Here is a 27,719-nt window from a genome sequence, read left to right on the forward strand (position 1 = left end):
CTCAAGATGAAACCACTCTGCTCACCCCCCCCTCATGTCTCTGCCATGCCTGTGAGAGCGGCGATGCTGCAGTGGACACACCCTGCCTCTCGCTGACCCTGAGAAGTTGTGCTGATGGTGCTGCAGTGGCCCTCCGTCTCCCCCTCACAGCAAAAAAAGAAAAAAACACAAGAGCGAGGAAATAAGAAAAGAACTCAAAGGATGTGCTTTGAGGGATGGATTTATATATATATAAAAAAAAAAAAAAAAAAAACCCTTAGTGGGAACAAATAACGGCTCCTGAAAAGCTTTATTTTTTTCTCTCGCTTTTTGATGAAACAGAGCTGAGCAGTTGTCACTGAGATCATGTAATTACGTCTCTTAATGAGCCATTAACTATAGCAGACTTTAAGTGCTTATAAAAGCCACAAAAAAATAATAAAAAAAAAGGATAGTACAAATGATAAAAGCACATTGAATGAATCTGTGAGTGGAAAATTACATGTTTTTCCATTATCAGACAAACAGAGCGAGCATTACCTGCTTCGGCTCATCTTCCATCAAGCTGGAGACAAATTTAACATACCGATTGATTAAATGAATATTTCATGAGATTTAGTTTAGGTGAAAAGACAAAAAATATCACTATTTTACACCCTTAGTGTATGAATGATGGCAGGAAAATCCGCTATCGGTTCCAAACTGAAGTAATAAAGTTAATATAAGTGCTTTATTACTGGCAGTTTGACTATTCTGGACATTTCCTCTGTGCTTTCAACATTTAGATTCTGTTTCTCAGCACAGTAAACACACACACACACACACACCTGTGGAAAGCCGAGCTGCCTGAGGATGGAGAGATCCACCGGAAACAACTTCACTTTTTCAGAGTTTCCTGCCCTGAGAAGGAAAGTCGACGAGGCGGGTCGTAGAAAACAAGAGTTCTCCTTTTAATCTCTCCAGACGCGGCGTGGTCGTCCGCTCACAGTACACACTCCCAATTTTTAATTTGATTCAGCACGTATCACAGTTTAAAGTTTTCAAAATGAAAAATACAACACAACTATGAAAAAAAAAAAGACATATGAACAAATTAAAACCTATAAAAAATATAAAAACAGTACTCTTAAATCTCATTTTGACAAGTACCACTCAAATAGAACATTAATAATGCACAATAGAGCAGACAAATTAAACTAGACCATTAGTTTCTTTTTAAATAGAAGGAAAAGACATCATTTCCATCATGCAGAGGATGTAATTAAATAACGAATCAAACAAAAATAATATATACTTCTCTATATATTTATCTCTCTCTCCACTAAATTTTCAAGTCAAAGCACTCCGTCCCTCACACAGGGAAAAACATGACAGCGGGGATCCACGATGCTTTCATTAGCTGCCATCGTCTCATGGCCTTTTATCAGAAACATTACAGCTCAGCAAAACATCTTTTTGGCACCGAAAAAGACGTCAATAATGGCAGTAGCATTTTGCATTAAAAACGAGGGCGGAGCTGTAGCTCTTTTCCATAAAAAACAACAAAAAAAAAAAAAATTGGAAGAAAAAAGAAAAACTATTGTGTGCAGCGACATGAGTCCGGAGAGCGGCGTCTCCCCACAGCAGGCGGAGCGGCGCAGTCTCACTGCAGCATGCTCTTGATTGTCTTGTTGGTTGAGTCGTCATTCAGATGTTTGGTTGTGTACCTGCGGAGGGAAAAGTGTTTCAGTGTAAAGTTGATTTTGATTTTTAGAAGAGATCCGAGTGCGTTAAATCAAACATCAAACTCCCCAAAATCCTGTCCTCCGACTGTGATTCTACAAACATTCTGCAGCAAAGTCTGATCATTTATAATTGGAAAGGTGAAAAATGAAATCTAAAATAGCTCAACCTACAAAATAAAAGAACTACAGCTGCTGGCAACGCTTCATGTAACTGAAAAACATGAGTTTAAAATATGTTTGTGTCTGTGTCAAAGATTTAGAGCAAAGTTTTGATCTGCTGACAGAAAATGTTCATTAAATAGTGGAGTCCAGTACTTTACTCATCATCCAGCATCATCCTCTTAGATCATGCAGCATAATAAAAAAAAAAAAAAAAAATCCTGCAGCTTGGATCGTTTCCACTGCTGCCTGCCGCTAACTTATTTTGTCATCCTCTGTCGGATCAGAGAAATTGTCTGGAAAAAGAAAATCTGTCTGATTTTTGCATGGAGGCGACCTCGTGGGGCCGGGCGGCGGCGGCGGCGGCGGCGGCCCGCCTCAGGCCCAGATACAGATGTGAGGTCGGCCGGGGCAGATGTGAGCGTGAGGCGAGGGGCGGGGGAGATCCGGGAGGCCGCGGGGGAACGAGGTGTCAGATGTAATCGGCCCGGGTCGGGCTCGCGGCCGGCTGGGTCGCCGGCGGAGGCGGCGGAGCGTGAGTCACGGCGCCCGCAGACAGGGCGCCGCCCCCGCGTCTGAGAGGAACTACGGCCGCGTCACGCTGCGCCGCGGCGGGAAAAGAACGCGATGTGAGCTGACCTGAGAGCGTTGAGGAGGCCGTCCACGCTGTTCGGAGGCTGATCCTTGAGGACTTTGATGCAGCCTTTCATCTGCGGGGAAGAAGCGTCACGTTAGCTCCGGAGCGAGCCGGGGAGCGGGATCGGCGGCGGGAAGACGGACGACACTCACGTCGATTTTGGACGACTTGGCGAAGGCGCCGACGGGGTGGACGTAGTCGTAGAGGATGATGACCCCGACCATCACCCGGAGGCAGAAGGACACTGTGTCCTCGCTGGTGAAGCGGCTGCGATACTCCCTGAACACACACACGGGACGGTTCACACACACACAGTCCAGAGGAAGGCGGGAAACAGGGAAAACGGCGCCGGTGGACACTCACGGCGTCTCCAGCATGACTTTACACACGCTCGCCATCGTGCTCAGGCAGTCCGTCGTGTTCTCGATGGGCAGGTTTTTGTTCTGCGACGACAGAAAAGGAAATGAAACGAGCAGAACGTCCGGCGGAACCGTCCGGAGAGAACCCGGGAGCCTGACCTCCGACACGAACTTGGTCGTGCCGTCGCTTAACGTCTTCAGCATGGGCGTGGCGTCGGCGTAGAACAGAGATATCCGGTTGGCCAGCTCGTTGTTGACTTCGTTCTCACCCTCGGCCTGCAAACACGAGGAAAGAAGGTCAGTGAGTATCAGTCTGTCTGGAAAACCAAAACCAGTTTCTCGCTGATCGCATGCAGCTAAACGCTCCAACTTATAAAACAGGATGAAAAATTGCCTGAAATGCATGTTTGCTCTGCGGCGGACCTGCAATCGATGTTTGAAGAGCGGTGTGGAAAATGGATGAATCGCAAGCATGACCTTTGACCCTTAAAGTCTAATCAGTTTCAGGCTGTGTGAAGACTGCAGAGAAAGCGGGACGTTCAGGGATTCACTTCACAGGCGGACTAATGCGCTTGAGAGAGAATTAAAAAAAAAAAGATTTATTCTGCGATGATATTACAATATTACACTTAAAGACTCTGAAGATGGAAAACATCTCATCCTCATACGACCAAATCCCGCTGCCGTACCGGTCCGGATGGAGCGAGACTCTGGAAACACCTGGCTGATACCAGAGGAGGCGTCTCTCCAGCAGCCTGTTCTAAATTTGTCTGCGTATTTAAATTCCGGGAGCCTTTGCTGCCTCTGTGGGGACCCTGCCGGAATAATGAATGATCGCCCCAAACTTTCAAGCCTCTGCGTGTTTTAACAAACGACGACATGCGAGCTCACAGACGGCTGTGAGCGGGACAGATGCGTTTCATCTGCGGTGTCTGAATGATTCAGCCGGCTGAGCGCTGACTAAACGGCGAGGAGGGACGGCGGTCTGAGCGCCGCGCGGCGCTGACAGGTCCTAAAGACAACTTGTCTGCGCCCATTTGCCTAATGGCCTACTCTTGTTTGGAGAATAAAACCTCCTGTCAGACGGGTCGGAGCTGGAGAAAAAAAGCCTCGGATTATTCTGCTGCTGCACAGAAACCCTGAAATCCAGCAGTTTAATGCGCAGGACGTCTCTCCGGCGCCCTTGAAGACCGGTGGAGGGGTCGCTGGGTGGAAGATCATGAAATCAATATAGGAAATATCCTATAGCGCCTTGATATGATTAAACAAGCTGCTTCCTTTGCTTAAATAAATCTTTCTTTACCGTCCACACCTATGCTTTGCATGTCCTGCGTTCAGGCCTTTCTTCACACTTCTGACTCCATTTGGAGGTGGACTCCGATCTGCTCTTCCGGGGGTCTCGTTATAGATGAGCGCCGGCCTTTATGTCGTCCCGGCGTTCAGCAAAAACATTAAAATCATCCAGTTTGTTCCCCTGTAATCAGACACTCTTACAAACGCGGGTGTAATACCCGAGCGTCCACTTCCCGCAGACCAGACGCTGCACATCAGCGCTGTTCTCCAAACCACGGTTTTAAGTTGGTGGAGTTGTTGCCAAAACGGTTGTTGGACACATTAGAAGACGGCGTGAGGAAAAACACCATCAGTCATTCGTCGCTGCGGTTCAGACCACCTGATGAGCCTCGGGCCAATTTCAGATGTTAAAGGATGCGTCCCATTTTTTTTTCAAAGCCATAAACCGCTCCGCCGTGCTCGCCGGCTTGTCTCTAACTGCGTGTTAAATGAAGACTGAAGGTAATTTGCTGTGTTTAAAGCTTTTTTTTTTTTTAACAAGAGGCGACGCGCTGTTGCAGCTGGAAGAAATAATCTGGCTGAAGAGACGAGAAAACAAAGAAACGTGAAGAAGCAGCGGGCTGCGGAACCAAAACAAAAACCTAAAACTCATTTTGGAGCCGTGAGATGAAGAAGAACTCCGTGATGTGCTCACTGGAACGTTGTTGATCCGCATCCGGCTCAGGGTTCTTCTGTAGTAGCTGAAGTCGTTCTGAATGGCAGGATTCGTCATCTGTGAAACACACCATAAATAAAAAAAGGGCATCTTATTTACAGTGATAGAGAGAGAGGGGGAGACTTGTCTGTAGGTGGCACGGCCTACAGCGTGGCGTTCGGTTCTGGATCAAACGCGCCACCGCCGTGACAGAAAGCTTTAGCCAACAAGGCAGAAATGTAGCTTTGGGGTGAAGGCGACATGAAAAGAGCACCGATGCAATTACAGTTTTACTTCCTGAACGGGGATTTGAGTCGTCTGACACTTGCTCCCCTTTCTACGTCCGCACTCCCTGCTCTTCCTGTCAGGAGCCATTTTTCCTGCGGGGGAGTTGAGCCGAGTATCGACACACTTTCTGACAGGAGGGTTAACAATTACACAGCTGACAAAAAGCCACAAAGGGGGTCTCATTAGGAAGAGGCGAGCCTGAGGAGGAGCGTCGACGCTTCAACGTTATTTACGCTCAAAACCTCGGATGAAAGCCGAGAACTTCCCTCCAAAAAAAAAAAAAAATATGAATCATCTGTTTCCGACACGGAGCCAAACTGACCGACGGGCCAATCACGGAGCTGCTTTCAAACGGCGGCGAGAGCTCATCGTGCGGCTAATTACCCGTCCTGTCACAGGCGAAGCTGCACTGGCAGCATGTTAATCCTGCTACAATGGACTGGTGCTCGGTCTGAGTCCACTGTGTCCGGCAGGGGAGACGGGCGGCGGCGGCGCCGCTCGCACACTTTAAGTAGGTCAGAAAGCCCGGGCGTCGGCGTGGAAGATGGATGAATGGGCCTGGCATGCCACCTCACACCTCCTACCTTGGTGTTTTTTGTGCTGCCAGCCTGGGCAGTGGGCACTAATTGGGACAAACTGCCTCGGGGGAGGCAGGGAGGGTCTTTCAGGGGGGTTTGAGGAGCCGAGGGTGGAAGGGGGAGTCGGTTCACCCACTGTCTCAACACATCACCGAGTCTTTCACCACATCCGAGCCTCTAAACTGCACCTATGCCCCATCGCGCTGGGATTCTCTGTGGTGCTACTGGACGTCGACGTGCATTGAGAAAAAAAAAAAAATGTAGAATTCGTACTTTGAGCTCGTCGAAACGCAGCGTGAAGTGCAGGATCTCTGCAAACTGCTTGGCCAGCGCCTGCTCCCGCTCCAGGTGCTGAGTGGGATCGCTGTAGGTCTCGCTGGTCAGAGCTCCCAGGAGGCTGTGCAGCGCCGCTTCTGTAGGAGAAGAGAGACGTCTGTGATGAAGGTCAGAGGACAGGGAGGGAAACAACTCCCTCTCTGGTTCATACATATGTCTCAACCCAGCTTTTATTTATTTAACAAAGATCATGACAAAGGCCTTCAGCTGACAGGTGTCGACTTCCAGGAGATCGTTTCAACAGTGGCAGGAAGTCAGCGGCACGCCGCGAGGAGCACGCGAAGACGAACAGGTCAGAATGAAACGCTCAGAACAGAGAAATCACTGATAAATTACGTTCCGCCAGTACTTACTTCTGTTTGATTTTTGTAGGTGTTATTATTGTTAAAAGCTTTTTCAAAAAAAAAAAATAAAGACACCAAAACAACACTTCACAGATTCCCACAGAGGGAAAACGATCAAACAGTCTGCGGTGGTTGTGCGTCTACATCTACACTATTTTCTTGTACTAGTGGTTGTCACTGTTGTTTCAGCGGAAAGCGACCACGGTTCTAAAACCCACGCTTGCTCAGTGGCGCCGTAAACACCATAATAAATTCATGAGAATAGTAAAATCGTTGCCGTGTTTTTCTGAAGGACGTATTGTCTTAATATTGCAAAAAAGAAAAAAAAACCCCGCCTGGAACACCTAAAGCAGAAAAGAAAAAGACGCTCAAGAAGAACTCTGAAAAGGAAAACAAACATGAAATTGAGAAAAGAAACGATGGAGGCAGCAGTGACTCCTCCCTCCTCCGTACGAGGTCAGAAAGTGGATCACAGCCAGATATGTCAAGAGTGTCAGCCAGCTGAGGCTTCCTGATTAGGACACAGACAGATAATGGGGCAGTGGTGGTGCCCAAACTGCCCAGGGCCCCGTGCCAGTCTCGGGGGGGGGCTATATGGTGGGCGATCGCAGCGAAGGAGGAGTGGGGGGGGGGTCTATTTGAGGAGGGCCCCGAGAGGCTTCCCTGCTCAGATGCAGATGAGACATGGGACTAATTATCTCATTGGCATGAAATGAGGGTGGGGTGGGGCAGGGGGCAGGGGAACAGGATTTCATTCAGGCGGGATTACGCTCATTGTTTTGACAGTAAGTAAACACAAAGCCTGTGCCACGTCTCGACATCGCATACCCATAGACCCGTAATTAAGCATGCATGAGGAGCACCGGCAGCGATGAGAGGACAGATGAAGTGAAATGCGGCGAACAACTTCCAAACCAAGTAATATTAACAAACATGTCATGTTCAAACATTAGCTTTTTTTCTTTAAAAAAAAAAAAAAAAAAGAGGAAAAAAAACTGAAAAACCTCTAAAGCCCAGAGGGAGTTTTTATTTATAGACACACAGACTGTGCTTAGAACGGAGTCTAGACGCTGAGCAGAGACTCCAACAGTGATATAACCCAGACGACGAGCCGCACTTCTGAGGCAGTAAACTGCGTGGCACAGAACGGGCACTTTAAATAGATTGATTCCGAGCGGAGTTTACGGTTCCTGCTGATTGCGGATGACGACGCACATGTCAACATGACCTAAGAAGAGGCGCATTCAGACTGGGGGGGGGGGGGGGGGTCTCTCCTCCGAATGGCCGTACCGAGGACTTTTAAAAAGATGGACAGGGCGCTGGCAGTGCAGTGCGGTAAATTGAGCACGTCTGCCTCTCGGTAATGACTCCCATCTGCTTGGGCCAGCATTTGCAGCGAGGAGGCTGATTAAAAATGGCCTTAGTCGTGCAGTTTTTTTTTTTTTTTTTCCTTCCTCCTCCCTCCGTGCCGCGTCCCAGTCAAAACAGACGTAGAGATGGAGCTGCTGCTTTCAGACCCTCAGAAATGAGCCGCTCCTGTATGTGGGGAAGTCGGGGCGGGGCGGGGCCTGGTGGGTGTGGTGGTGGTGGTGGTGGTGGTGGTGGTGGTGGTGTGGGGGGGGGGCTGTCTGATCTCATCAGGTCACGGCGGAGCAGGCGAGCAGGCTGCGGGCAGAGGGGCGGGGCGGAGGCCTCAGTCCCGCTCTTCAATCTTTGACGAGCCAGACTCAGAAAGTTTGAGCCGTCATTCAGAGGAGCTGGTGTGAATTCAGGGAGCAGATTTCCGTCTGTAATCTGTCGCAAGAAGATTATTTAGATGTAGCTGAGATAAAACTGTAAGATGATCTCCATCACACATCTTCCCATGAGAGACGCCAATTTTTGATCGGTTTTTAACATTTTAAATTTTACAAAATTTAACTTTTAAGATGTTATCGTAAGTGCAACTCTGAATTATTCATTTTACTGAATTACCATTTAAGCTTTGGGAACATTTCATTCCTCTGCTTCAGTGAAAAGTTTTCACATTTCAAATAAGTCTAGCGTCCTCTAAAGTGGGAACGTCTGTCAGCTCTGATTAACAAACCAAACAAAAATTTATCTGACTTATTGGTTTGTCGTTCATCAAACGAAATGTCAGACGTGCCGCTATCAAACACTCAAATCGGAGCTTTTTGAGTGTTGGACTGCAGGCTGAATACAAACCAGCTGAGAGTAAAGCAGTGAAACTTTCCTCGTGTCTGCAGTTGGAGAATCTGTTGAAGTTTGAATGTCTCCATCGGTATGATTACAGGAAAAAGGAGCCTCTTCATTTCCACTGGAAAGCCAGCGCCGTGCGCTCATCTCTCATCTGGTTCCTGGCTCCACCGGCCTGTAGCGGAGGACTTTGGGCCTCCTGTGGATCAGGCGGCGCGGCGGGCCGCGGACGCCGCCGCCGCCGACCCCGAGGCCTCCAGTCAAGGCGGTGAAATAGAGCAGCAGCCGCGGCGGCGGCGAGGTGACCTACTTCGTTACGTAACAGCCATCGCCGCCCAGCGCTCCCAGTGTCTACCTTCTCCAGCGCCACTGGGATTACTGGGCTGAGGGCGTCGGGGCACGGCGGGCTGCGCCTCCCCCCTCAGCCTCGGGGTCATAAGGAGATCAGGGAGCAGTAAGCCTGCTCCTCCCCCTCCTCTTGTATCTATGCTAATTAAACAACCTATAGCCCCCATCCCGACAGAGGTCAGCGCGCGCAGCGTGCTGAGAAATGCACGGCTGGCGGGGTGGGGGCGGGGCGGGGGTGCTTGTGTGTTTATATAAGGCCGAGGTGCATGTTGTGTGTCACACGGCCGCCGAGTGTTGCAGTTCAGACGTCAATACTGCAAACGCAGACAATTAAGGTCACGTATGGAGGTTACATAACGCAGTGCGTCCGCGATGGCGGAGTGTGTTCCATACAGGGCGGTGCAGGCGGAGCGGGCCCGTTCGTACCTAATCTCTGCGAGAACTCGTAGAACTTCTTGAGTTTCCCAACCAGGGGAACCACGGCGGCCCAGGCCTGCTCCTGCAGCGCGTCATCGTTTGGATTCTGGATCGCCTGAAATCCAATAGAAAGAAAAACATTATTCCCGTTAAACAGCGATCATAAGCCGTCTTTAGAGGATCACGGTTCGATATCTAAAGGCCATCTTCACACCGGTTTATGAATTCGGCTTACGTCTGCCCTCACGCTGAAGCATATATGTCAAAAACCGTTAGCTGCTCCGAGAGGAAGTGACATAAAATGTCGTCGGCGTCAACCGGGGATGAAAAACACAAGTGTGACGATGAAACACTTCCGCAGGAGCCAGAGAGAAGAACCTCAATCGCTGCTCTCTGCTTTGAGCCAAGGGCTCCAGGCTACATCAGCTGCTGTAACATCAAACTATTGGAAAACGTGTTGCATTGTGGGTAACGTTGTGATAAGGTGTTGATAGGAAGAAGGAAAAAAAAAATCATCTTTGATTTCTCTTTTCTGAGAAATCTATGGGATCAGACTGAAATCAGCTTTTATAAATTAAAGTGCGCGGCTGCAGCAGGCGTACCTCTCTGATCTCCTGCCCCGCCCCCTTGTAAGCCTGCAGCTCGTCCAGGATTCCCTTTGCGTCCTTCAGCACGACGTCCACCTGCTCCCAGACCTCCCGCTCCGCCTCCGTGGGCTGGGCGTCTGCAGGGGCCGAAAAGCGACGACACACAAACAAGGTCACCGGGCCGCTAATCCACATTCACACAGACGCCACTGCTCAGCTCTAGAAATGTTATTAAATCAGATCTGATATCATGGAGAAATTAAGACGCAGATCCAGAGAAATAATCTCTTTTTCATTAAGTTCCGACGCCGCCCACTTTTCTGGCTGAGAGACGGGGCAGGGAGCAAGATGAGAGGAGGCGGATGGAGGAGGTTCTGCGCCCTCTTGGAGCGTTAAAACAAGCTCTGGTTACCGAGTTTGGTCAGACTGAGGATTTTTGTTTCCGCTCGAGAGGCGTGGAGATGCATGGTATCAACACTGCGAACCCTTTTCAACCACCTGAAGCTAAAACGCCCTGCCAAGACGGCAGCGTTCTCCTGCATCCCTCCACAAGAAAGACACTCAACACCTCACATCTGCAGCAGGCACATGCTGGGCTTTTTCTATTTCTGTCCATTCATTCAAAATAATGATTCCTATTTGGAGAGCAGTTCTTATAAGACCAGCGGATCTCACACTGAGAGGATCATGAATATCTAACACCAAAAGGTGTAACTGTGTTTAATTAAGAAAAATTCACAATGCTGCATACACACCTGAAGTTCTTTTCATATATATAAAAAAAAAAAACCCACCTCGAAACAGTCTGATCTCTATGAAAAATGTTTCCTCTCAAGCTATGACTGACTCTGCGGCTCTGCCAAGTGTGAGAATAGTGCGGCGCAGGTTCACGCCGTGTTGAGGGGCCTCGGGCTACGCGCAACTTCGGCGCTTCATGTCTGAGGAGGGGGCTTTTGTTGCAACTCTGCCCTGCTTGGTATTCTGCACATACTCCGGCGTGGAAAAGACAGGTTGATGGAAAAGTGCAGAAAGCGCCGGTGCTAGATTTGATTCCTTTGCCGCTGGGAGGAACTCGGCATAAAAGATAAGTGGTGGGGGAGAAAAAGGCTCCGGAGTTCGGAGTTGATAATGTTATGGTAAGATATGCATGTGATCGATATCGGGGGGTGGGGGGGGGTGGGAGCAATTACTCGAGAAAGACACTCACTTTCAAAATCGAGGAAAAAATTGGGCTCCTGCTCCAGATCTGTGCATGTCAAAACTTTCAGTAGGTTCCCCATGTTACGATACCTGTTGAGAAAGAGAGAGAGCAAATCAATAAAGAATGAGGAGCGCGGCGGAGAGATGAGCAGGTGCTGATGGGCTGGTGCATCCGCGGCGCCCGGCTCCTGCTCTGCCTCACCGCTCCGCTGCATGGAGGAACTCAGCGGTGCCCCAGATGTGCCCGCAGCTCGGAGACCCCCGGCCTCCCCTCGGACCCCCGCGGAGTGTGTTTCCTGCGCTGCGGCTCCAAACAACCAGATGTCAAACCAAAAAGTCCCAAAAATACAACAACACGGTTGGAGTTCAGTTTTGTTTTTTTTTCTGCTTTGCTGAGGTTCTTCCCGGAATTTGAGAAGCCCGAACATGCAAAGTAATCCACGTCAGCAGCCTCCACAGACATATCGCTTACGATCTGCAGCATGTACATCCACCAGGCAGCTGTTTGCTGCATAACAACACATTCAATTAAACATTTATAAAAGGAAGTTAGCGTGTAAACGTGTCGAAGAGGGCCCGTTGTGTTGTTTGTGTTCGATACAGACCTACAGAAGCGTGTCACGCTTTAGAATTTACTTGATCGACTCTGAAGAATCACAGCGTTTTATGGGTCATCAGAGCCGAATGAGATTTGGTGATGATCCCCAAACCTCTCTGGATTTTTAAATGTTTGGATGCGTGTCCACAGTCTGCTTTCGGATCCAGTCATCGGTTGCTTGTTATGTAGAATAATTTTGGGAGCTTAGATCATTCTTCATCACTGCAAAAACAACCGAAGATAAGCTATAACAAACGTCCAGCAACTGATTTACACCGATACTGAACGCCTCTGCTGCGAGCTGTGGAGTCCAGGGTTAGCGTCACTCTCCCGTCGACCCTCCAGATCCATCATTCTCTGGAGCGGAGGTCCACAGATCTATGACAGGACGGAGATCTGCTGCAGCTCTCAGGTTTAACCCCCGGTGGCACGGAGGCGACGGTCACCGCCGGGCGGCGATTGAAGTTAAACTGCGGCAGGTCAGAGGTCGCCTGAGATGAGTGACGGGCCGGAGCGACTGAGTGAAGGGAGGCGGTGACGGGCCGAGCCCTGACAGCACAGGTAATGCCGGGAGACAGGGAGGTGCCGCGGCGCGGTAAAGCACACACTCAGCAGTCGGAGGCGGGGGGGGGGGGTTAGACGGGGTGCTTTTAAAATGCATGAGATGCATCGAGTGAGGAGGGGGCAGGCATGCATGCTCCAGCCCTGAAAACCTTACAGTGTCCTCTTTTCTGCTTTTTTTTTAAAATCAAATGTTTATGATGAGCCAACAGTCTTTACTCTGGGAGCAGGAGAAAGTTGGAGAGGAGACTCATCAGGAGCTCACAATGGTTAACGTATCATTTGTTTTTGCGCTAAAGGGCAAGTGATGCAGGAACCTTTTGCGCTAAAGGGCAAGTGACCTTTTTATACTGCTGCTTGCTGTGCAGCTTCACTTCTGCAGTTTACAGACCACACAAGTAAAGGGACTGAATTTCAGTGGGGGGGGGGGGGGGGGGGGGGGGGGGGGGGTGTTAGGGTTAAGAAGAAATATCAAGGTCAGAAACAACTTTATTCTTCCTGCTCTTAGGAGGAAAGAATCATTTGTCTGCTCTGGAGGAGCATGTATGGTATCCACCCTTCGGTAGCCCTGCCTGAAGCTACATGAAGTGACTGCTGGTGCAGAGGAGACGCAGATGAAGCTGTTTTCCTATTGGCGGCAGAATCAGGACCCGCCCGACAGTGCAGGATGAGTCAGACATTGGACACTATTTTAGAGAAAGCAACATCTGGAAATTTGATACGGAAAGAACATAAATAACTTTTGACATTTGTCAAAAATCTAGAGATACATGAGCAGCAAGCGAGGAGTGTATTTATCATTTTTGTATGAATCTTTTCATTTTATAAACCGAGCTGAATCACAATCTTGTTTTTTTTTTTTTTTCCTTCAACTGTAGCTTCTCCTGCCCCTTGAAAGCATGTTTGTCACCAGTCAAATCCAGTGACCACCTGCAAAGACCCACCTGCCACGTCCAGCCTCGTCTTATTACCCTCCTCTAATGTGACCTGAATGTCTGGCTGTGGCGGCGCCGGCCGGCGCCTCGCTGGCCGTCGGGAAGCAGCACCTGATGCAGCCTCAGAAGGCCTGGGATGCTGCCACTGGCCCTCGCCCTGATCCCGGCACCGCCCGTCCTCAAGTCCTCTGCTGCCACCTTGCAGCGGCCGCCTGACTGCAGCGAGGAGGGGGGGCGGCGGCCGGCCGGCCGGGCGGGCGGGCGGGCGGGCTCTCCTGGGCACGCAGCACTTCAACCGGGGCGCTGGCAGCCTTGCCGCTCCGCGCCGTTTGAAACGAGGTCATTTTAAGGACGGGGATTTATGTGGCCGCGTTTCAAAGTCCACCAAAGAATCTTCAAGTGGAACAGAAAAGCGGAGCAGATTAAAGTTTTGTGTCAACAGCTTTTCAAACACACTTCGCTGCTACACTCAAAATTCAGACACAAAAAAAATTTTAAATTTTCAACCAACTCTGCGGCTGATAGACACGTCTTCTGAAGATAAATGCATTAATGTGGTCATTTGTATAACTGTGTAACTGGTTTCTTGGTGATAGAGGGGGACAGCGCTGGCAGGGCTGTATAGATACAGTATCAGAGAGGAAGAGGCGGGGGGGGGATGCCAGCCCCCCCTTCAGCGGCTGCGGTGGGACCGGGCTGGCGGCACGGCCCGGCCCGGCCGGCGCACACAGCCCCGCCACCGCCTTGTTGTTGTTTTGAACCCCCCCACGGAGCCATCGCGTGCACACACTCGGGGAGGGAGGAGGGGAGGGCTGCTTCCAAGGCCAGGGGCAGAATCTGACAAGCCGGAGCCCGCGCAGCGCTCCCATTGGCTGAGCCGATCTACCCAACAGCTCACTGTATCCATGGAGTCAAAAAAAATTTGGTGCCATTGAAAACATTGCGGCAGCCAATCAGGCGCCGGCTCCGGGTGAGGAGCGAGTACAGTAGTAGTAGGACTTGAAAGCACATGAATATATTAATACAGATGAGGTAATGCGCCAAAAACAGCGGATTAGTAGAGGAGTTAAGTCAACTGGAGACGACTGAGAAACATTTAATTCCGCTATGAGCACTAAGAGATTTTTATATGATTTGATTTTTATGTGCAGCTCAGCAAATTCACATTTTTTTTTTTTAAATGAAAACACGCCCAATCAACTCATGTGCTGATTGTAAAAAGCAAACTGCACTTTAATTACAGAGGATGAGGATGGACATTATCACTCCGTCTGTCAGTAAATTTAAAAAAAAAAAAAATGCTGAATATAGAAAAGAAATTAAAACCACGTCCTCAAAATATGTGCAGATTACAGAGAAGTTGAAGCGCATTTGGCGGAGACGCCAAAACAGTGCCACGCCCATGCAGCAGCCTGACCTCTGGATGGCACTGCCTTTTAACGTCTCCCTTTAATAAGCACCGGGGAGCAGCGGCAGCAGCTGAAACCCGGCACTGCGGCACCGTCCTCCTAAAACGGCTCGGGGGCTGATGGCTGGCGAGCGCGAGGGGAGGATAAGTGCTGACATTCCACTACTCAGCTGCAGCGTGAGGATCCACGTGCCCCGCCGCTTTACTATGGGAAGGAAAAACAACGCCCTCCCTTCCCCAGCCTGGGCGCCCGGCGTCACGTGGGCTGCGCCGTGGACAGGCTGAGCGCTCGCCTGGGGTGTGGAAGTGAAGGGGCGGCGGGGGGCGAGGGATGGGTAGAGGCAGCACTGTGTCTGTGTTTATGTTAGAAATACTGCCTTGCGGAAAGGCGGATTATTTGCTGAATTCTTGGCTGCGCAGAGCAAGTAAAAATAAAAATAAAAAGGCGCGTAGGTGAGGAGTGGAGGCTGAGCGGCGTTGCGTGCGTGGAAGGGGAGGGATTTAAAGCGTCACACTGCGGCAGAGGCGGGCAGAGCCAGGCAGCTTTAAACTTGACCTAGATTCCCCGGGTGACACGCCACATCGCATTAGCCCACTCGGCCAGACCCGGACCCGCCGGAGCGCGCTGACGCTGGCCCGACTCGACAGGCAGAAAATGGGGGAGCACTTCCCCAAATGGGGCTGGCATGCGTGCCCCCCACCCCCACCATATCCTCCCCCCACCAATCCCGCACAGCTGACTAAAAGCTGGCCGTGGGGGTCTGTCATTTGTTTGTTTATGGGGGTGAACTTGATTACCTCAAAGCCACGCCCCTGCGTTGTCACACACCGGGTAAACATGAGCTAATACCCCCCTCACCCAGATTCGGGGAAAATCAAAACAAACCTACAGCGAGTCTAAATCATGACGTCCACCGCCGGCCGTCTCGTTTCACTGAAAATATAAAAAAACACAAGTCCTTTAAAAGCTTCCCGCCTCGTGTCGCTCCGGCCATCATGAACCCAATCAGCGTGAGAGCAAACGAAGGCGCGGAGCCGACGGCTCGTCCAGAGCGGCAGATCAGAGAGGAGGGATGAAAGCGGGAGCGCCTCATCCCTGCCTAAGCTCCTCTATCTGGACGGCACCTGATGGAAGTTGGGAACCATGGCAACAGGCACGTACACAAGAGTCAGCTGAAACGCCGGCTCGGCTGAAACCGAGCTGACGGAGAGGCTGTTCTTCAGGCGCTGCTGCTCTGCAACACCAACACAACACTTTAACACAACACACACACACACACACACAGACGCTGACAGCATGACGGGGTGAATTTCAGATCAACGCAATAAACCGATGAAAGGGCTGCGAGTCGACTTCTACACTTACACCACCCGGGATTATGTGATCAGCTCAACAGAAGATGCTGCTGCGTGTTAAAAATCAAGCAGTACGCGAGTGATCCACCTCTGCAGCCGCGCTCAAGCAGCTCACTGGTGTTTGCATGAACTTTGCCGCTCATTCATCACTTTATTTCTTCATCCAGTCCTCTGAACAGCTGCTTCAGTCAGAAGGAAGCCTTCCCCGCCCAGCCGCCCTGCCCTTGAGAGTCCTCTGACTCCTTCCCGGGATGTGTTGGAAATCATTAAGAGGGGCGCGTTGACTCACGGTCGTCCCGAGCAGCACCTCCCTCGGGGGCAGCTGGCTCATGAATCCATTCACAGATGGATCCCCCCCCCCACACCTTCAACCCCACCTCAACCCCATTCTTTTGCAGGAGCAGCCCTGAAACCATCATTACTTGAGTGACCTTCTGACAGAATGTGACTCACGAACCTCGTGGCATCTTTCTGTTTCACTGATATCCAGCAGCGTTTGGAAGCAAACTCATTTACATTTCTGAGCATCACAACATAAACTGAAGAAGCATAGAAAAACACTAAATATTGGTTTTGTTTTGTTTTTCCTGCACAGCATTAACATAACAGGATTTTGGGTGGGGCACGGAGGAGGTTTTTGGGGGGGATGCTGAGTGTCAGACTGAGGAGCAGCAGCGCTTTCATTCAGCAGGAGACGACCGCCATCTGGAGGATGACAGCGGGCGTGCATGAGGGCGGAAAAATAACCGAGGAAGACCACTCCCAAACCAAGAACCAGCACGTGCCTTTTTATTTCTGACATATGGCATTTCCACACAACTGATTTGGAAGAAAATTAAGTTTTGCTGCAAAAATCTTTAAAATCAAAACACAAAAACAATAAAATTTGACTCGAGCAACGAGTTCTGTTATCCACAGAAGTGCTGGCAGACCCAGGAGCATTCAGTGTTCAGAAAAAGCAGTTCTTATGGTACGTGGCATGATATTCCATTTGAAAAAGATTAAATATTTTCACTTTTTCATTTATTTACTTATTTTCACTAACCAGACCAAATTTCCCTACTTCTCCAAGCTCCTGGAGGAAACCGGGGCAGGAAGTTACAGTGTCAACCCTCCACTGGCATAAATAATAGATACCCAAGGAGGAGCTGGGAGCTTTTAGCTCACATAACAAGACACTCTACATATTACACTCTCTCAAATGTATCGTCTCAGATGACCTGTTCAGGGGGGGCGAGGAGGGAGACCTCGATCACAACATCTTCCACATGCTGAGTCAAGAATGGAGCCACTGATGTACCAGGAACTCAAAGCATCACACATTTCTATGAGGGAATATGTTAAATATGACAAATGAATGAGTTTGAGACAATTTTCTCTTATTTTTTTTCCTCCAGGAGCCCAGTATTCAGCAGAAGGGGGCAGTGTTCACCCGCTGATGAGAGTTCCTCCTCAGGCAGCAGTCCCGCCCCTCCTTAGGCTCATTAGAGAAGCTAATCCACAGTTTCTATTCACACAGAAGTCCTGCTTGCTGTTTTCACTCATTTTTTCCATGTATAATGCAACATGTACCCTCCCTTGTACTGCCACGGGCGTGTGCATGCAGTCAGCTCAGAGCACGGATTTAATTCTTTCTCAGGCCATATAAACATACACAGGGTTCTTCTGGGGAAGTAGGGAATATATACACACACACACACACACACCTGAGGCTGAGCTGTCAAACAGACACGGCATTCCATGACCACGGCTCAGCCAATCACATAAAGCCTGTGTGTCATGGTAACAGTCTCCACGGAGACACAGAGGAAAATACAACAGGGATGGGCAGACGTGCGCGAGGGGGAGAAATGATGGGAAGAGTAACAGGATGAGGTGAGGAAAAAGAGCGTGAGCCAGACTCGGAGACGGTTCTTTCTGCCCAGGAGGGGAACGTGAAGCGGAAACTTGAGCAGGGCTCAGCAGCACCGAGCGTACATAACAGAAATACCTCGGTCTGAAAATCTGGAGCACATGGGTAATCCCCGAGCGTAAACCCAGCAAAGACCTCAATGCCGGGAACAAGTCCGCCATCAAAACAAGAGAAAATCTCTCGCATGTAATTATACGTGAACGCCGGCGTGCGAGCCTCCTGCTCGCCATGTGAGCGCTGACCTTGTGCCCCGTAGTTACATAAACATGCCGGCCTTGAAGGGGAACAGGAAGCTGGGAGCACCTACATTACTCAACTCCTTTTTATGGCCCACAATGCACTTCATTTCCTGAGCCAGCACACACACATAGTGTGTAAGACTATAATAGGCATAGGTGCGCCACAGGAGGTCTTACATAAAGGCATGTCAGTATCTGAGTTCCTGATACAGTCCTCAAACAGCGTCTGTGGTCATGTTTGGACCTCAGTTAAAAAGAAAATAAGTGGTTATTGTCAGGAAAAGGAGGCTACAGCTTCATTTAATCTTATCAAATTTAACATTTGGGTTTTTGCGCTGTGTGTGTGAACTCTAACGTTCATGAGCTTCATTTACGCCGCCAGTGTAATGAGGCCCAATTCTGATTTTCTGAGAAAAAAAAGACGCATGCATCCTGATATTTTGAGATCAGAAGCCGGCTTCATTCATGCATGGAAATAAATCTGATCTGTATCAGATACGTGCCAACGCGACTGTCGTGTAACCGAGCTGATCGGATTTCCTGAACATCGCGTCTCTGACGTCGTCAAATCTGCGACCATCGAGTGATCGTGTGGAGATTAAACGACGAGCATGGAAGTGATATCAGGCAGGAGGGAACTCCGGCATTAAACAGTTACATCTATTTTTGGTTCCTTGAAATATTTTCCTCTGTTTTACGTCTACAAAAAATGTTAAAGCCAGCTCAGTTATTGAAGCAACAAGATTTTAGGCTGTGAATATGAGGTATTATATTAAACATTCAAATGTTGTGAGCAAAGTGGTGTGTTCTACAGTCTAAGCAACCTTCTAGTCAGGTTTTGTGTTGAGATGAAATTAGGAGAAATCATGTGTATGTTCTCTTTGAGATATAAAAAGACATGCAAATACGTAACAGCAGATATGTAGATGTTTATCTCCACTGGTAAAACTAAATCCTGTGTTGCAAAAATAGCCTGATGGTTTCAATTTGCATGAGCAGATAAAATACTGACATTCAGCCTGTGGATATTTCGTTTGTGTGTAATCAATGTAAAATATATGGAAGCTTCACTGCTTGAATGAAAACAAAACTCTGAATGACGTGATCACTCCAGAAAGCTAAATGAAGTATTAGCTGCATGAATTAACCAGTGAGCCCATCAGACGATCAGCCCGCTGGCAGACGAGCCGAGGCGGTGTGAGAACACCGGGCCGGCAGTGTGATCACTTACCGGCAGTGGAGCGGTGCGACTGGCGGTCCGGAGCAGGGAGGACCGACCTGGCAGGTGGCCCGGGGTCTCAGTCCTCCAGCAGAGGTCAGCCTCTGAAACACAGGTCACCAAGAACACACTTTACACTCAGAAACCTTACCCGTGCAAATCCACACACCGAAAATAGCATCTGTTCAACTGTAGCCTTCATCAACCTCCAAAGAGAACCAGTTTATATCTGATATGTGAAAAATGGGCTAATTGTGTTAGCAAAAAAAAAAAAAAAAAAAAAAAAAGTCTGGAACATGTCGACTCACATAAAGCACACCACTTCCTATTGTGTAACACTTCCTCTGATTCACTTCAGGTTTGTTACAAGGCTCCGTGCTTCCTCCTGTAGCAACACGGTTCACTCAGCTCAGCTCACGGCTGAGTCTCCGACTGGAAAACGCAAAACCAAATGAGCAATATAAAAACAAAATCAGGTATTCGGCGCCTGTGAACCGCGTGAGTCAAGACCAAACAATGGCCTCAGCAATCCCCCTCTTAAGATTCAGCTCGGTGTCTGCAAGCCGCAAGCTCATTTCACGAGCCGGGCCGCTCCGACTGAGAGCACAGGCCCAGCAGAGTGTGAGGCCATTAGGACCAGGGCGCTCCTCTGTCTGCCAGCCTGCATACAAATGCACAGCGAGAGCGGCGGCGCTGGTTCTGCACGGCTGTGATCAGACTTCAAACCCTGAAACTTCAAAAACCACAGGCGAGGTGAGAGCCGTGGGAGAGGTGCGTGAGCGAGCGAACACGTTGGAGGGAGGAAGGCCATGATACAGACAAGAAGGCGAACAAGACGTGGAAGGAAGTAGACAGACGAGAGACACGAAATGGGATCAGTGATAAGTCAGACACATGGAAACCAAGCGCTCCTAGTGCAGGACAGCTGACGGCACAGGTGACATCTGCAGCAGGGCATCATGGGAGTCAGCTATGCGTCACGCCTACAGCCGGGGGCCGCAAAGCACGGCCAAATCAGAGCTCGACTGAGCGCACGAGGTCACAGAGGTCAGAGACAGGACCACAGTCTGCTCAGATCTGACAGCCCCCACCCCCAGAGCGAGGTTTGTAGTCACTTCAACCACATTTCATTCAGCCATCACATAACTCAAAATATCTGAAATAAGTTTATTCCGGCAGCTGAACACAAGCACGTCTTTATTTTTACGGGCGATATTTAAAAAACCTGAAGCATCCATGTCCCCGTTCACATCGAAAAACTATCAGGATCCACTATGAATCACTGAATAAAGCCCAGACTGTGGCGAACAGAGCGAAATCACCCACTTTAAACAGTCACCGTGCGTTTTCAGGTTCATGGTTCATGCTGCGTTTGTAGGACTGCCGTCATTCAGTCCGGTGCTGCTGCAGGGAAACACTCACACCGCGGACCATTCAAGCAGTGATTCAGATTCACTCATCCTTCCAAGCACCATTACAATCAGAGTCTGGGGTTCCAGTCGACTGCAAGGTAGCGCCGATTATCAGATTAACACTTCTCAGGAATGTCAGAGACGAGTTATGACAACCGAGGGCTTGAGACATGAAATAAAAACACAAATTTACAAACACTTCAGTGAATAAATGAAACCACTTTTTTTTTTTTATTTATCAATAGTATGATAGGCAATGAAAGAACCAGCTGTTGATTTTCAATATTTCACGTAGAGTAGTAAATTCAAATTAGCCTCCATCTTCAGTTAATGGGAGCGATGAGCCGACAGGCCACGGACACTTGTTTGCTTTTAATTTGCTCCACCGCGTGAAGGATGAGGGGCCCACATGTGTGGCGCTGCTGCAGAGCGCCGGTGCAGGATGCGGCTGCGAAGCAGGCCGTGAGGGGATCAATCCGAGCGACATGTGGAGCGCAGTTCACCGTCACGCGGAATGAAAGACGCCATGTTTCAGCCATTAAGGCAACGAGAAAAAGGAAGGCCGTTACAACACAGCACACGAGCTTTTCATCACATGAACACGCCACGCCCTCACAGAAAAACAAGAGAATCAAGAAGTAAATATTTTTAGTTTTCAGATGTTCTCACCCCACAAATTTGAAAATGAAATGAAACTTGTGACCTTTAGGTGAGGTCTGCGACTTTACTTCACCAGCAATCAAAAGCTTGTGGTGAGACGGTTCACCGGATTAGAAACTCAAATCTCACCAGCCGCAGCCCCTTTTTAACACCGACTAATTTAACTGCATGACTCAAAGCTCGCCTGTATAATGGGATTTTATCTTATTTTCAGTTTATTGTGGAGCCCTGCTGTAAAATGCAGCCTTTTATGTTAGCGGGGCTTATTTTTCCCGTCACATTTGGCCACAATGATTGGTCGCGAATTAAGAGCAGAAAGTCATTTATACTGCAGACGGACAATGTTCATGCAACGAGAGAGTGATGACAAACACACAGCAAGTTTTAAAAAGAAATCTATTTGGCACCACTGAATAAAACTTGATTTAAAAAAAAATATAAGGTTACCATGACAACCTCTGCCCCCCCTCTTTGCTGGAAAAGGGATATTTTGACTGCAGGGTGCAGAAGTTACTACAGACCAGAGACTCTGGAAAATGATTTGATGAAAGAAACTCTCACAGATAAGCTGCAAGGACGTGACGTGACACGACGCCGCCAAAAAAAAAAAAATGTCCATGTGCAAGGCATTACTGACCAGATGTCTGACACACACACAGTCCATATCTGATCTGATGATAAATGTGCTTCATATTCTGCAGGCCTACATAACCAACAAAACATGATAATATAAATATAAATAAAAAATATCCAACAGCCATGTTAATTAACATGCTGCGACGATCATCCTGCACTAAAGCCGTTTTCAGTCAAAGAGCCTGTTTCATAATATGTGCAGGTACATTAAATAGGCCGGTGTCTCATAAGAGGATTGAAATATGCTTGCAAAACGCAGCCCGGATTTAATGTACAGGGTCTGAAAGTGGGTCGAAATCCTCCTCAGGTTCATCGGTCTGCTGCAACGCCGTGCGAGGGTGGAGGATGGCAGCGTAGCAACAGTTCCATGCTAAAGCTGAATTTCCAGCATGCTGGTTTGCCATCTGTGGCAGCTCGCCGCCGACATGGAGGCAGCCGCGCGAGCTCCTCAAGCCCTGACATGCTAGAGCGAAAACGCCACCATCCCTCAGCTTTCTCATAGTTTCATTCATTCGCGGCGGCTTGTAATCAAGCAGGACAGCGACAGACTGAGTCAAGTGGCTGCGAGAGGAGGAGATCTTCAACGCTATCGAGAGCCTGGAGGGCTTTTCAGTGCATGTGTGAAAGGTGTGGGGGTAGGAGCACAGAGGAAGGTTTCGTTTTTTTCTTTTTTCCTTTTGAGCAGGCCATGTTATTTTTAGCCCTAATGTGGTGGATTCAGTTCAACGTCCACTTGGCCTTTTCTCCTCTGAAGATGCTGCTGTGTGTAACACATGGAAGCGTGCTGCTGAGGGCCTGCAGGAGGGGGGGGGGGGGGGTAACAAAAGAGTCAAACCGCTCGCTCCTCTGGTTACGTGCACGCTCGGGGCCTCAGATAAGACTGCATCACAGCGCGGAAGTGAGAGACTTGAGACGGAACGCTTGAGTCCGTCAGCAAAGGCAGCGCTGCAGATCAGGAGCTGGCGACGTGTGCGAGTCAGTGTAATGTGTGTGTGTGTGTGTGTGTGTGTGTGTGCGCCATAGTTCTATGATCGTTCCACAACGGCTGGTAGTGGACCAAAAAGTACAAAATAAAAGAATTTCTAATAAATATTTGGATGTAAGGAACCTGATTCGTCAATGTTTGAGTTTTTAAAACATCATTTTGAAACTGGTTGTTCAAAACAACGTTTGAAAATTGACCAACACTGTTTAATTGTGAGTACCAGTAGCATCATACATACTAAGACGAAAAGTTGATGAACTATTTTTATTTCAATAGATTCGACGACAAACCAGTGCGAACATTTGGTTAAAAAGACGTGCGTCTCAAACTTAATTCATCCAAAAGAAAAGTTAAAATTTTCCCGAAACCCAAATGAAACTTTGACAAATTGAGAGTTTAATACACTTACACTGAAATGTGTCATTTCTTTTAATGTTTATTCCTTATATTTTCAGTTTAGAAATCACAAAATTAGAGATACAGCATTACCTTATTTCCTAAGCTCAGCATTTGGGGGTTTTTTTGTAGATGGAGGCCAAAATCACAACTACCTCATTTAGAATTTTTTTGGTTTTAAAAAAGATTTAAACGCTTGAACCCTTTTAGTTTAGATGAAACAAATGAATGAACAAATTCGTCAGCATTAATCCACTTGACGGTGGAGGAAACACTCTGGAACAACACATTTCCATTGCTCTCGATGTTTTACCTCATGTGCAGAAAAACTACTGACTGTCGCCACTGTGAGCTGATGTCCAGCGTTTCAGACAAGCGTCTCAAAAACAGACTTTGGACAATATATACTGTAACACTATAGTCAGCCGGGAGAAAAGAAGATTTCACCGTCAAACAGATGAGATCAGACAGAGCATGTAAAGCTGACGAAATCCAAATCAAAGCAATCTTTCAAGGAAGACGGACTGAGATCTCTCCAGCCACTGTCTAATAATTCAGCTGTGAGCAGGAACCCTCTGCAGGGGGGCTCCAGTCAGCTTCTCCTGCTCAATGACTCAAATGTGTCATCATCTTTCAGAGCAGCCATGCGAGAGGAAGGAGAAGAAACGGACTGCTGTTCGCAACTCATTTCCACAATTTCAAAAACCCAGGATAAACTTCATAGGTGATCAATATGAGGAGCGTTTCTGCTGTTCATTGATGCTAAAGTGAACGGCTCCCCCAGATTAAGCCGGGTCATGATAATGGTGTTAGAGCAGAATGCTGAACAGGCCAGACCGGCTGGAAGTTAATCCAAATAACTGCACAAACAGCATTATGCCAGGAAAAGGGATCAATACAGCTCCTTTCTGAGGCGCGGTACCTTTAACACGTGAAACAGAGGAGCTGCTCGCAACAAGAGGAACACAGATACGGCTGCAGGAGATAAGATGCCGTTCTGGTGGCGACTGAGTGCGAGGGCTGCTGGTCACGGTCTGCGGTTGTTCTGTGAGAAAAGGTATTATTTACCATATTGTTTTACAAGTGCCCAGGTTGTTGTGGCCATCCACTTCAGGTCACAGAGACAACCTACCTGAGCACTGGAATCACATTTACCTGTGAAACTGGAAATAAGTGATGAAGTTTTCAGTCTACATAATGAATGTGTGTTGCCTGCCTGAAACGTCACAACAGCAAAGCGCACAATTCTGTTTGGATCCACTTTTCAGAGGAAAAGACGGAATGCAATAAAGTCAGTGAAGCTCATACCAAGAATAACTGCAGTAACCTAACCTGCAGACGGCAGCGCGGCGCTGCGGGGTGTGTTCAGGGGAGTGGGCTGCACAGTGGAGTCCACAGCCCCCAGAATGCTTCTGACATTCCTGTAGAGTTCAGAATGCAGACTAACACGCGAGCACGACAGCAAATAAAACGTTATCATGGGAGTGTTTGCACTGGATCATCTCTGATCCTCAGACGTGGACAGACCGCTTGAAACATTATCAATAAATGACACATAATTTGTATATTTAGTGCATCTTCACTGTTTCAGCAGTAACACACACACACATATACAGCAACAACTGTCAAGCAAGTAGCTCAAACTCCATTGGGAATAAGTTGGAGTTCATTGCCTTCACAAATCTACACAGGGATCGGGGTAAAACAAGGGATGGAACTATCAACTTTTTGGATTTCTGAACTGGAAACACACCTGCTGGACCACCGGAGCCACAAGCCCCCCAAATAATGTACCCCTGTCCCACTCCATTCCTCCCTTGAGGCATCACATCATTTATCTGCATAACAAGACATGCAGACTCCAGATCTGTATCTGCATGACTAAGTAGATGTACAGTGACTAATTCACGCTAAACTTCAAACAATATTCCAAAGCACACTCGCATGCCTGTGCCTGCAGAACACTGGGATTTATGAGGGAATACACTGTGCCAAGTGACCCATATCCTCATTTCATTTCACAAGCTCAGTCACACCGCTTCCTGATATGAAATCATCATCACCAGGTTTCACTTTCTAAAAGAAATCAGATTTAACCTTCAAACGTTACGCTTCCTGTCGTCTGAGCTCTTCTCTGAAATAAAAAACAGAAAGATGGCAAACTACAAAAGCTCAGAAAGCCAGCAGTGAAGCTGTGGGATGTGCTGCTGCAGGTGGCGGGGCGCACGGAGGGATCAGGTTAAAGCAAAACACGAAATGCTCCTTTATATTTCAAACCAACTTCATCAGAGGAGAGCGTGAGACGTCCGAGACTAATTTAATGAAGACGCTGCACTTTCCTGGCACGCCAGCAACAAATCCGGCTGCTCGGCCTTCTCACTTCCACTTTCGGCGCTTATGCAAAGACTCGGTTGGAGAGTAAATAATGTACACTTCCGCGCAGCGTTTCTGTGGTTTTTACAGACAACCGATGCAAAAAAACCTCCACAGTGATGCATGTTGACGTTAGATTGTCTATAATAATGCCAGGACCCGGTGGAGGGATTATCACTAAGTGGTCTTAGAAGCCAGCAAGAAACCACGATAATCTGCATATAAACCATTTACAACAAGCAATCTAACAGCATGACACAACAATATCAGATCAACACAACACAACAGATAAACACACACCCTAAGGGTCTACTTTAATCATACACTCACCTATCCTCTTTTACTAATACAAACACTACTCTCTCTCTCTCATACAATCTAGTGACGCATTGCACAATAAAAAGCAAACAGAACAGGGTTTGACTGTGTAAAATGTCAGAGCGGCTCCTCCCCTCAGGTGATGCTGCACTGAATTAAGCTCACGAGAAGGTGCTACAAGATTCCTCAATAATCACCATCTACACATAAATATCAACCCCATTACACACGAACACTAAGTGTAAATGATTCAAAACAGACAATCAGACATGCGTTGAGCTCATTATCTATTCTCAAAACCATAAATTCATATTCACAGCACACACCTGCCAAACAGCTATCAACCTCTTGTGCCGATAAGACTGCCGGGCCTTTCTTTTATCTACTACACTTTATCATCTCCTCTCCTGAGTCACACAGGCATCTAGTGGTTAGCAGTCTCACAACACAGCAAGGCGACTTTTCCTGTGTGAAGTCTACATGTTCTTCCTGTGCGTGCGAGGGTTTTTCACTGTAGCATTTCAGGCCAGTCGATTCTAAAGTGAGAGTGTGTGACTGAGCTGGACTTGGCTGCCTGTCCAGGCTGGAGTCCAGCATCCTGCATCCTAAAGGTAAAATAAAGCAGTTTAGAAGATGGACCTCTCCTCAAACACACAACTTCAGCCTCACAGGACATGACTGGCTCAATCATTTAGTGATCAAACAACAGGTGACTGCAATATAGTTTTAATAAATCATGCAAAAGAGATTTTAAAGATGTCAGATTACTGATTTTACTCAAGGAAATGACCTGAACACTTCATCGAAACTACCAAAACTGGAGTCCCACTTCCAGTGAGGTCTAGATACTTCAATATGCTCTGATCAGAGAGGAGCCCTCCAAAGACAGACCAGATCCCAGCCTGCCCTCTCTGTCAGAGTCTGCACTTCCTTTACCGAGGCATCATTTCGCTGCCTGGAAGCGAGCAGTCTTAATCCAAACCATACGGTTACTTTAAAACTGTGTCCATAATCCATCAGTGTGGCACACGGGACGCCGGTCACAGCTGAACGCCCGGCGTTACGAGGCACGTTTTGGGTCAAAGCTTCTGGCCAAATAAAGGAAAAAAAAAAAATCAAGGTAGCGGTGCAGCCGTGACCTGAAAGAGGGAAGTTAACGGTACGGCGAGGATGTAACAAACACGCTCCCGTTAACACTTCTTCATAACAGCAGCACCGTGAAGACGCACCGGGTCTGTGTTTCATTAAAACAAGCCTCACATGAACAGTGTTTAACACTCAAAACACGCTCCGCTGAATGGCAACCGGTGGGCAGAGAAGGCGGCGGGCGGAGGAAGCGCGGAGATTTCAGATAAAGTGGAAGGTTTCTCTGTTTTACCTCGATCCTCGCTGAGAAACACGGCGCCGACGAGTGGATAACCACGCTAGAAGCGGCGGTCCGGGGCTGAAAGGAGAAGAAAAGCGATGCGCTGCCGCGGCTGTTTCCGGGTTGCTTCTCCGGCGTCACCGCGGCCGTCAGACTGGAGGGGAGCTCGGTTTGAGTCACCTCGGCGCGCGGAGGGGGTAAAGTAA

General features: G+C 48.4%; 1 protein-coding gene across 1 annotated transcript; it reads right to left on the reverse strand.

The window, feature by feature from the left end:
• Window positions 1–405: 405 nt before the first annotated feature.
• On the reverse strand, window positions 406–27,696 carry fam49bb (family with sequence similarity 49 member Bb). The gene is made up of 12 exons (XM_030099532.1): window positions 27,526–27,696; window positions 19,380–19,471; window positions 11,147–11,229; window positions 9,955–10,076; window positions 9,362–9,467; window positions 5,985–6,124; window positions 4,846–4,923; window positions 3,018–3,134; window positions 2,863–2,942; window positions 2,652–2,778; window positions 2,502–2,572; window positions 406–1,685 (listed from the first exon to the last, which is right to left on the reverse strand). Exons 3-12 carry the CDS (start codon window positions 11,217–11,219, stop codon window positions 1,622–1,624), a joined length of 978 nt encoding a protein of 325 aa, XP_029955392.1. The 5' UTR covers window positions 11,220–11,229; window positions 19,380–19,471; window positions 27,526–27,696; the 3' UTR covers window positions 406–1,621.
• Between the last annotated feature and the right edge of the window lie 23 nt (window positions 27,697–27,719).

Source organism: Salarias fasciatus, chromosome 9 (assembly GCF_902148845.1).
Source record: "Salarias fasciatus chromosome 9, fSalaFa1.1, whole genome shotgun sequence".
NCBI lineage: Eukaryota > Metazoa > Chordata > Actinopteri > Blenniiformes > Blenniidae > Salarias > Salarias fasciatus.

Coding starts and splice junctions, on each gene's coding strand:
- fam49bb (XM_030099532.1), bottom strand. CDS start 11,219: ATGGGGAACCTACTGAAAGTTTTGACATGCACAGATCTGGAGCAGGAG. Junction 10,077..11,146: donor TTTTTTCCTCGATTTTGAAA/GTGAGTGTCTTT, acceptor CGGCCCCTGCAG/ACGCCCAGCCCACGGAGGCG. Junction 2,943..3,017: donor CGACCAAGTTCGTGTCGGAG/GTCAGGCTCCCG, acceptor CTGTCGTCGCAG/AACAAAAACCTGCCCATCGA.